Here is an 11,055-nt window from a genome sequence, read left to right on the forward strand (position 1 = left end):
GATTAAGGGTGTATACCACCACTGCTTGGCTGCTGCAAAATTTTAAAGGACAGACGTTTTCTTGAATCTCATTTCTTGTGACAGGTTTCTTCATACCTTATAAACTCTGTCTTAGTCATTGTTTTATTGCTGTGAAAAAACACCATGACCAAGTTAACTCTTAGAAGTATTTTAAATTGGGGCCTTGCTTTCAATTTTGGAGGTTTTAGTCTTTATCATCATGGCAAGGGGCATGGCAGCATGCAGGCATTCACTGGAACAACAGATGAGAGCTACATTCTGATCCTTAGGCAGAAATAGTGCTTGGCTTGGCTTTTTGAAACTTCAAACCTCACCTCAGTGATACAGTTCCTCCAGCAAGGCCACATCTAATCATTCTAATCCCTGGTGACTAAGCATTCAAATATATGAGCCTATGGGGACCATTCTTATTGAAATAACCACAGACCTTAAGATAACTGAACAGACAGTTCCTCCTTCCACAAGCCTCATAGAAATCAGTTATTAATACTAATATTAATACTAAAATAATAGGAAAATTTAAAAAAATTGTTTATGTATGTATCTGAATGTATGTCTGCACTGTGTGCCTACATAGCTAGAAGAGGGAGTCAGATCCCCTGGGAATGGAGTAATAGATGGTTGTGAGCCACCATGTGGGTGCTAATTGAATCCAGGTCCTCTGGAAGAACACCAAATGCTCTTAGCCACTGAGCCCTCTCTCTCTAGACTCTATGGAATTCCTGATTTTTTTTTAGTCTGCTTTTTTACAGCATCCTTCATAGCTGGGGTCGAGAGAGCATGTACCACTATGTGAGTGTGGTGATCAGAGAAAAGTGCGGAAATTTGTTCTTTTCTACCTTGTGGATTCTGAGGATTCAGGTAGTCAGTCTTGGTACAAGCACCTTTACTCACTGACCCATTGCACCAGCCTGATCAGAGATTTTATCTCTATAGAGCTAGAGTGCCAGGATGGCTTTTAGTGGTAAAGTATTTGCCTGCAATGTATGAGGCCCTGTGTTGAATCCCTAGGGGCACATTTTTGAAAACCCTCATGGAGCAAGGCTGAGGTGCTCTGCTGCAAGGGGTCAGGATGTGGCAGTATCTGTGTAGGAAAGATAGCAGATGGCACTCCACACCCAGCCTCGTAGGGTCTCGAGTAGAGAAGAGTTAAGCTTTTCTTGAGCTCCCTTTTCTCCTTTTCCAAATGTGCCTTGTCTCCTGCACATAGCTCTACACAGAACTGATACAGGAGCAGGGCCCCCAGGGCCTGACAGAACTGCCAGCCTTCATTGAGATGAGAGACTTGGCTCGGAGGTTTGCCTTGAGCTTTGGACCCCAGCAGCTCCATAACCGAGATCTTGTGGTCATGCTGCACAAGTAAGGAAGTGCTGGTTGGAGGTTGGGTACAGGGAGGGCAGGGAATAAGGTCTTGATGGGAAGCATAACCATGTGCAGAAGTAGCAGGCAGGCTGGTGCTGAGTGTGCCTGGGCAGCAAGGATGTAGGGATGCTATAGTTGGGTGTTTCAGACTCTTAACTGAAATAATTCTCCCCAACCAAGGGAAGGCATCAAGTTCTCATTGTCTGAGCTTCCTCCTGCTGGTTCTTCTCATGAGCCCCCAAATCTTGCATTCCTGGAGCTTCTTTCAGAGTTCTCCCCTCGCCTCTTCCATCAGGACAAGCGGCTACTGTAAGTTACTGGTTGAATAGAGATGTGAATTTGCAGAAGAGTCTAGAGACAGCTCAGTTCATTCTCTGTACCATCCCTTTAGACTATCCTACCTGGAAAAGTGTCTGCAGCGTGTCTCCAAGGCACCTAACCATCCCTGGGGTCCAGTCACCACCTACTGCCACTCCCTTCACCCTCTAGAGATCACAGCAGAGGCCAGCCCTCGTGGACCCCCCCACTCCAAGAAGAGGTGTGTTGAAGGTAAGAGTTCAGGGTTGGGGTTGGCACCAGTTCAGCACAAATCCCAGTTGACTTTGCCCTAATAACAGGAGATGGGTTTTGATCTTCTTTAAAGTTATACTTTGTCAAATATTTCATCAGGTACCCACTATCATTTATTTTCTTCATTGAGAAATGATATAGAAACTAATGATAAAGCCAAAGATTGAACCAAGCATTCTTGTTTCCTTGACAAAAAACAATACATTAATTTCTCATAACTTTCAGATTACCACTTGTCCTAAAATCTACCTAATATCTTTAATTTTCTTTTTTACATTGTCTCGAGTAATATTCTAATCTGTTTCATATGCTAGTGTGAGTTTGCCAATATGTACTTTAAATTGGAACTTTGATTTGTTTTTTTTTGTTTGTTTGTTTTGTTTTTTTGTTTTTGTTTTTTGTTTTTTTTGAGATAGGTATTTTTTGTAGTCCCTGGCTGTCCTGGAACTCATTTTGTAGACCAGGCTGGCCTCGAACTCAGAAATCCACCTGCCTCTGCCTCCCAAGTGCTGGGATTAAAGGCGTGCGCCACCACCGCCCGCCCGGCTAAATTTTGAAACTGTCACAGCTTTAATGAGACATAATTTATAAACCATAAAAGTCAAAGTTATCCTCTTAAAGTCAATAGCTTTTATGTTTCCTTGACAAGTTTTAATAGTGGACATGAGTGTACATGTGCGTGCGTGTGCACAGGTGCCTTTGAACTGAACTGAGATCTGTAAGAACAGGACATGCTCTTAACTGCTGACTGTCTTTCCACTACTTTTTAAAAAAAAATTTAGTACTTAATTAAATTTTTTTTTCCTTTGAGACAGGGACACTCTATTTAGCCCTGGCTGTTCTGGAATACACTTTGTAGACCAGTCTGGCCTTGAACTCACTTAAATCCTTCTGCCTCTGCCTCTGAGTGCTAGGGACTAAAGGTGCATCACCACACCTGGCAAATTCATAATCTTTATGTAAGACTTTAACATTTTAATTTTATTAGTCTTAAGATTATTTTAAGTGTGTGTAATGTGTATAGCATGTACTTGCCATATTGTGCATGAGGAGGCTAGAGGGCAGTGCTGTAATGTTGAGTTGACTCTCCATTACATGGATTCTGAGTGTTGAACCCAGGTTTGGAGTTTTTCCAGCTAGCACTTTTACCTGCTGAGCCATCTCACCATCCCACCAGTCTTTAATGTTCAGACATTTTCACTGCTAAAAGAATCCGTGTCCCTGTTACACTCATGGTTCTCCCTGTCCTCCCAGCCCCAGGCACTGTTACTGACCGTCCTCTTTCTGAATTTGCCTCTGGCAGATACTTTATCTAAGCAGTGCCAATATTATTGTGAGGTTTTGTGTGTCTGTATTCTTCTGTTTAGTCTATTTTTGTTGTTGTTGTTCTTTCTATAGCAGAGTAATAGTCTATTGTATGGTCATTACCTGATTTACTCATAAGTTGATTAGCATTTGAGTTGTTTCCATTGTTAGACTGATGTGCATATCATTATTAAAATTCACATATAAGGTTTTGAGTGGACATATCTTTGGGAATGGAATTTCTGGTTAGGTCATATGGAAGCTCTACATTTAACGTTATAAGGATCTACCAAACTGTTCTCCAAAGTGCCTAGATCATTTTATATTCCCACCAGCAATGATTGAGTGTGGTTCTGTTTTTCCACTAATTCACTTGTGGTGTCCAGGCACCACTGCACACCAAATGGGGAAGGATGAAGCAGAACCAAGTTCTGTGGTCCACTTCTTCTCTTGGAATGTCCAGACTCCAGTAGGAAAAGGATGAAGCAAAGTCTGGAACTGGTAGGTCGGCAGGACCCTGGTCCTGCAGTGAATGCCTGGGGTAAGAAGGTTTCCTCTGAAGATTTCAGCGTTAGAGCTCTTTTATATTATGTTCAATAAAGCAGCTCTCTTAGATGGTATTAAAGAAACAGCTTGTATGCATACACTTTATTCAGGGTGAATAAAGTGTTGTATAGTTTTGGGGAAGAGGTGGGCAAAGGTCTGAAGGCTAAGGTACTGAGATGCCTCATTAGCATGGGGAAGCATTCCAGGAATTTTTGCAGACTACAGGATGTTCCTCAGGTAGGTGAGGGGTCTGAGATCCCCGGGTAGAGAAGAGGAAGCCCCGCTGACAAAGGGAGTCTGCCATTTAGCATTGAGCTCAGGACTTCCCAGTAATGCCAGACTTCAACCTTAGCAGTGGAGTTTCCAGACAATTGGGAGCCTAAGTTCTTCTTACTCTCTCAGTATTTGTGACTGTCTGGCCTTCTTGTGTTTATCTTCTAGTGACTGAATTGGTATCTCATTCTTTTCAGTTTGTATTTCCCTATTGGATAACAAAATTGAGTTTTTACTTTATGTTCCTTTTTTTTTTTTTTTTTTTTTTGGTTTTTCGAGACCGGGTTTCTCTGTGTAGCCCTGGCTGTCCTGGAATTCAAACTCAGAAATTCACCTGCCTCTGCCTCCCGAGTGCTGGGATTAAAGGCGTGCGCCACCACCGGCCTTTATTTCATGTTCTTATGGACAGTTGATCTTTGGTGACTTGCTTATTAACATCCTTTGTCTATTTTTCTTTGAGACAAAGTCATGTATAGGCCAGGCAGGACTTGAACTCTATATAATGGAAGATGACTTTGAACTTCTGATTTTTCTTCCTCCGTTTCCCAAATAATAGGTTACAGATCATGGCCACCGTACTCATCTTCTTTTGTTCATTCAAAATTGAGTTGCCTTTTATTGTTGAGTTGTTAAGGGTTCTTTACACATTCTAGATAGATGTTTATTAGATAAAGAGATACAAAAGTGTTTTAGCTGTTTTTAGTCTGTTGGTTAGTTTGTTAGTACTCTTAATTATGATGAATTCCACTTTACCTATTTTTTATTTTTTTAACTTGTGCATTTCATGTTATGTCTTAAGGAACCATTCACTGGTCCAGGTTCACAAAGATTTACGTATGGCTACAGCCTCTCATGTCTATATTCCTTCATATAGGTTAATGGCAGCAAATTTTGGGTTTGTTTCTCTGTAGATACATGGTCACAGAGAAGGAAGGGTCAGTAGAGGTGTAAATGTCCACTACTGGCAAATGGTGATGTATATTTGGCTGCAGTTTTAAAATCACATTACCTGAGTTTTCTCAGGGAAAGAGCTTTAGGTGTGGACACTTCAGTTGGTGGCATCATCCTTCTTTTCTCTCTAGTTAGCAGAGAAAGTACCTGTACTCAGCTTCTCTGGTAAGAAGACACTAGAGTTGCCATCCTTTTATCTTCTGACTTCAGAAAACCGTGTCTCCCTGGCCCTTATGCATCTGTTCCAGTCTCTGGTCCAAAACTAGTTACCATCAATCTAGAATGGATAGGATTTCATAATTCATTGCCTAACAGACTGCTTAATTTTGGGTAATCAGTCATCTCCCACATTTGTCATCAAATATTTATGTTCTCTGTGAAGTGTATTGTTTCTATATTGTTTCCTAAGTAGGTAGTATTTTCTAGGATAGGAGCTGTATATAATGATATAGCATCGCACTGTAGCACCCAGGTACATTATTATGTAGGGTTCTGCTCATTCTTGAGATGGAACAAAATAGGCTACATAAATTTTTCATTCTTTTCTGTTTAACTTTCCCTTAAGAAACGAGGGACAGGTTTATAAAAGTAGCTCTGATTTATTTGATATGCATATCTGCTTCTTTGCAGGCCCCTGCAGGCCTCAGGAAGAAGAGTCCTCATCCCAGGAAGAAAGCCTTCAGCTGAACAGTGGCCCCACAACCCCTACCCTCACCTCCACCGCAGTGAAGAGGAAGCAGTCTCTGAGGACAGTGGGCAAGAAGCAAAAAGGTAGACCAGGACCAGGACCAGGACCAGGACCAGAGCTGATCTGCAGGTGAGGCCAAGGGAAACTTTGGTGTTTCTGTTCTTCCCCCTGCAGTACTGTCTGACATCTGGGTCCTTCTGGTGCTTTTATAGCTGCAGTGTCTCCTCCACACTCTGTGCTGTTCTCTCTTTTTACTTTTTGCTTTTTTATCAAACCCTGTCACTGCTTTATTCTCAATAGTCAGCAACTCTTAGGCACCCAGAGGTTGAAGATGTCGAGTGCACCATGTTTCCAGATTCGATGTGATCCTTCAGGCTCTGGCTTGGGCAAGCAGCTGACCCGGTGAGGTTTCCCTTCTCATGCTGGTATTACCTAGTCTTACTTCTCACCTGAGCCAGTGCTTCTTGGATTGTCTTGGTCCCAGAACATTCTTTCCAGCATAGCATGTCTCTCTAGTAAACAAAGGGCTGTTCCTCCAGAAGTGGGAGTGAGTACTAGAGCCTAAGTCCTGCCTCTCCTGCTGCCAGGCTCTCTTTTTCCATGCCTATGAGAAGAAACTCAGGGGGCCTGAAAGGACCATCTAAAAGCCTCTACTCTTTGCCACCATCACAGACTCAGCCTTATGGAAGAAGATGAGGAAGAAGAGCTAAGACTTCTGGATGAAGAATGGCAACGTGGAGACAAGGTCTGGACCCAGCAGTCCCTTCTCCTAGAATGTAGAGCCGGAGACACCTATTCTCAGTCTTCATGATGACCTTTTTTTAAAAAATATTTTTAATTAGGTATTTTCCTCATTTACATTTCCAATGCTATCCCAAAAGTCCCCCATACCCTCCCCCCCACTCCCCTACCCACCCACTCCCACTTTTTGGCCCTGGCGTTCCCCTGTACTGGGGCATATAAAGTTTGCAAGTCCAATGGGCCTCTCTTTCCAGTGATGGCCAATTTGACAACTGCTAAAGGTTATTGGAAAGAATCATAGAGGGAAAGAGGAAAGTTTGCAGACTTAGTTCAGACTTTAATTAAATAAGGAGCTTAGGAATGACCAGAGGTAGTCATTTACACGCATAATCTCAGCACTTAAGAGACTTAGGCAAGAGGATTGCTATGAGTTTAAGACTACATAGTGAGTTCTAGGCCAGTCATGGCTAGACAGTGAGACTCTGCTTTTGAAAACTGGTAGGAAAAGAAGTTAAAAATGCAAAGGCCAAGCTGGGCAGTGGTGGCACACGCCTTTAATCCCAGCATTCGGAGGCAGAGGCAGGCGGATTTCTGAGTTCAAGGCCAGCCTGGTCTACAGAGTGGTTCCAGGACAGCCAGGGCTACACAGAGAAACCCTGTCTCAAAAAACCAAAAAAAAAAAAGCAAAGGCCAGCAAGACAGATAGTTTAGTTGATAAAGGTACCTGCTGCCAAACCTGAAGGCTGTAGTTCAATCCCAGTCCCAGACTGCATGCAGTAGAAGGCAAGAAATTATTCCCAGAACTTGTCCTGTTCTATAGTTTGTGTACATACATATTTTTTTTTTAAAAAATGGAAAAGAATTAGAATAGCACATTTCTTCACAGCTTCCAAATAAATATTGCCACTGAATCTTCCAACAGTCGGAAGAATTACCTAGAGCCAGGAACAGGATACTCACAGTCTACTTCCTTCTTTCCTCTTTCCTGACAAGGCTGTCTATCCCTGTCCCTCCACTCACCCCTTTCTCTTTCCTGGATACCTGATTTTTAGATGCATGATCTGATCTAGTGAACAAAACAGAGAGTTAGAAGTGAGGTCACTTGAATGTGAGTCCTTAGTTTCATATGAATTTATAGCTGTTGCTTGTCTAACTTCCATTTCCCCATCCTTACAATGGAGATTTTACACATAATTTAGAGTACAAAGCACTTTATAAACTGTAAAGGATTATACCATAGCTCAAAGAAACATGGCTATAGGCTTATAAATGGCAGACGTTTATTCCTTCAGCTTTGGAAGCAAGATATCTCCCCCCACCCACATTTTTTATTAGATTATTTTCTTCATTTACATTTCAAATGCTATCCCAAAGTCCCCTATACCCTCCCCCTGCCCTGCTCCCCTACCCACTCACTCCCACTTCTTGGCCCTGGTGTTCCCCTGTACTGGGGCATATAAAGTTTGCTAGACCAAGGGTCCTCTCTTCCCAATGATGGCCGACTAGGCCATCTTCTGCTACATATGCAGCTAGAGATACGAACTCTGGGGGTACTGATTAGTTCATATTGTTGTTCCACCTATAGGGTTGCAGACCCCTTCAGCTCTTGGGTATTTTCTCTAGCTCCTATATTGGGGGCCCTGTGTTCCATCCTATAGATGACTGTGAGCATCCACTTCTGTATTTGCCAGGCACTGGCAAAGCCTCACAGGAGACAGCTATATCAGGGTCCCTTCAGCAAAATATTGCTGGTGTATGCAATAGTGTCTGCGATTGGTGGCTGATTATGGGATGGACCCCCAGGTGGGGCAGTCTCTGGATGGTCCATCCTTTCATCTTAGCTCCAAACTTTGTCTCTGCAACTCCTTCCATGGATATTTTATTCAGTATTCTAGGGAGGAATAAAGTATCCACACGTTGGTGGAAGCAAGATATCTTGAGTTTTGGTAAACATAGATGGGTTCTGGTAAGGGCCCATTGCTAGTTGCAGGCTGTCTCACATGCAAGCAAGGGCAAGCCATTGTTGGCCTCTTGTGAAGGCACTAACAAAGTTCTAAGGGCTCCACGTAAACAACATTCCAAAGGTCACCTCTTTTATGGTCTCTAAGGGTTAGGATCTCAACATACATATCAAGTAGGTCTTGTAGGAGGTAGACGGGAGGAAAGGCTGCAGAAATTCTATCCACACTAAGCTAACACTGTCTGCTATTTTATTGTATGCTCTGGGTAGGGGAAGGAAAATTCAAATAGCACCTTCATACTTCTGTTCAAATAACCTGTTGAGAGGGCTAGGGTAATCCCATTCTCTGGTTCCAGGGCTGAATGCTTGTAAAGGGGCTAGCTTGGAGGCCAAGAGAGGAGTCAGTTCTCTGATTTATTCATTGAGACTTCAGAAGGAACCATGTTTCTGTTGGTGGGTAGAATTTCAGAATAATCTTTATAACTTTTGACTCTTGTTTGCTCTAGATGCTTCATAGCCCTTCTTCTCCCAGTGAGCATGGGTTGGACCTATTAGATACAACAGAGCTGAACATGGAGGTGAGTGTTTCAGGGCTAGTATGTGTATGTCCTTGGAAGTGAGGGTGACCAGCTGTCTATCATTCTAATAGATAGAAAGACCAGAACCTACAGGCAGCTGTCTCTGGTGGTCTTCAGGAGCCCGTGTGGGAGAACTACCATGTGGCTACCCTAGAACACTCAGCCTTCTGTTTACTATTTGTTTATTTTTCTCTATAACTCCATGTCTTCTATTTTCCTTCTTGTTGCAGGATTTCTGATGGGACTTTAGGCCTCTCCCCTTCTCCACTTACCACTGCAAGTCCTTGAGTGAGCAGAAGGAAGGAGTAAAATGAAGCATTCTTTGGGTCCTAGCCAAGTACTTTAAAGGAAAAGAGAAATGGCCTTATTTTTCAAATCTCTATTTCTTTCTGAAGTGGGTGCTATATATAGATGCTATGAGCCTTGTCATCCTTAATGCGCCATCGCTTTATGCTTTTGCCTGTTTGCAGTGATAGGAGTTGGGTAGGGAGGGCTTTACGTCAGCACTGAAGTTTAGTAAAACTTCTATTTGATATTTTGTCCCCAAACACTGCCAAACTTTCAATAAACATGTTCAGCTATCTCATAGGTATGACTTGAGATTGTCATGTGGATGGAGATTGGGTTCTTTGGCTTCCTGGCACCATGGCCCCCCTGCTTAATTGCCTCTGAACCCTCACGTATTTTGTGTATGTGCTTTCAAGGATGGATGGGTCTGTCAGTGAGATGAATGGAACAGATGTCTCAGGAGAGCTTAGCTGTCTCTTGAGCGGTTGCACTGATGGTGACAGTGAAGGCCAAAGTGACAAAAGATAGCACTGATGGGCAAGTGAGGTTGGAAGTTTTTGAAATTTTTTCTTCTACCCACCTTGCCCATGGAGCATACGATGGTAGCTGTCATCTAATGGTTCTTTTCAGGGTAGCTCATAGCTTTATTCCAAAGATGTGAAAGTTTTCACACTCACAGTATCTGAGAGTAGAAGGATGCAGAACTTACTGCACATATCTAACCCCAAATATAACAACTGGAGGAAAGTGATGTTACCAGTCCTTCCCTAGCCAGTTGCTCACAAGTCCTGTTGCAGCGTTCTTTGACGCCCATATCTGGTCTGTTCTCTACTATATCTCTCACCTGATTGCCACATAGTTGCCTCAGGAGACCTGTATTCTGTAAACAGAACTTGTTAATTCTTACTCTGCCTCTTGCAGCAGCATAGGACCTCTGTACTATGACCAGATAGGCTGTCACAAACATGAAGAGAACTGGGTGGCTTTCTGATGTCACTGCTTTTTTTCTGGGGCTTTATGGAGCTCTTCAGCGGATCTGTGGAGATATGATTCAAGTTTTTTTTCCTGCCCTTTATTAAATGAATTCTTTCTGAGCACTACCATCCATCCAGTGGTAGTATGGAAGGAACAGTCTTCCAATGATCTGGCCATCCAGACAGATCATTTCTACCTGTGCCTGCCACGGACCGGGCTCAGTTGGTCCCCACTCAATCTGTGTGGAATCAGGGGTTCCGGCAGGTGTGCATGGAGTGCATGGTGAGAATTGACAGACAGACACGAGAGAGTGCTGAATGTGAATGTATTTTTGTCAAAGTTAGCATCAGTTATATATAATACAGGAAACAGAGGAGTAGGATGTCACAGCAGGCAAGGTACATAGAAGTTATCTGACACAAAACAAAGGAATGACTTCAAAGGACTGACAGAAACCAGGTAATGTTTACAGTAAAGATAAAACAGCCCTGCATAGAGTCAGCTAATGACAGGTAAGGATTTCACACCCTAGTCACAATTTATGCTACTCCTTTGAGCCTTGCGAAAGCTAACACCAGGAGTTTCTGCTCTAGCAAACCTCATGAATAATGCAATACCACAAACCCCTATTTCCTAGGCCTTGGTAAATACTTGCATATGAAAGTAACTTGGCTGTTCTTTTAAATTTGTAGGGAATCTCCATTTGTCAGAAGAATTCACCAATTTTCTTCTAATATGCAATGTAGTCTGCTATACCTGGCTGTAATGAAGATTCTAAGTATACTTTGCTAAGCTTG

The 11,055-nt window shown here is 42.7% G+C and overlaps 1 protein-coding gene across 5 annotated transcripts in view; it reads left to right on the plus strand.

Annotated features, from left to right (window-relative positions):
• The window catches only part of Stag3 (stromal antigen 3), a 39,884-nt gene extending 30,297 nt beyond the window's left edge, over nucleotides 1-9,587 (plus strand). For 4 of the 5 annotated variants that reach the window (XM_011240948.3, XM_006504596.3, XM_006504601.1 and 1 more), the window contains 8 exons: nucleotides 1,232-1,380; nucleotides 1,564-1,692; nucleotides 1,775-1,932; nucleotides 5,659-5,845; nucleotides 6,017-6,118; nucleotides 6,389-6,461; nucleotides 8,924-8,995; nucleotides 9,226-9,587. In XM_011240948.3, coding sequence (XP_011239250.1) covers nucleotides 1,232-1,380; nucleotides 1,564-1,692; nucleotides 1,775-1,932; nucleotides 5,659-5,845; nucleotides 6,017-6,118; nucleotides 6,389-6,461; nucleotides 8,924-8,995; nucleotides 9,226-9,234 — 879 coding nt within the window. In that variant the 3' untranslated portion in view covers nucleotides 9,235-9,587. The remainder of the gene's footprint in view (nucleotides 1-1,231; nucleotides 1,381-1,563; nucleotides 1,693-1,774; nucleotides 1,933-5,658; nucleotides 5,846-6,016; nucleotides 6,119-6,388; nucleotides 6,462-8,923; nucleotides 8,996-9,225) is intronic. The other variant, NM_016964.2, reaches the window with a different exon arrangement.
• The last annotated feature ends 1,468 nt before the right edge of the window (nucleotides 9,588-11,055 follow it).

This window comes from Mus musculus, chromosome 5 (genome assembly GCF_000001635.26).
Source record: "Mus musculus strain C57BL/6J chromosome 5, GRCm38.p6 C57BL/6J".
In the NCBI taxonomy this organism is placed as follows: Eukaryota; Metazoa; Chordata; class Mammalia; order Rodentia; family Muridae; genus Mus; species Mus musculus.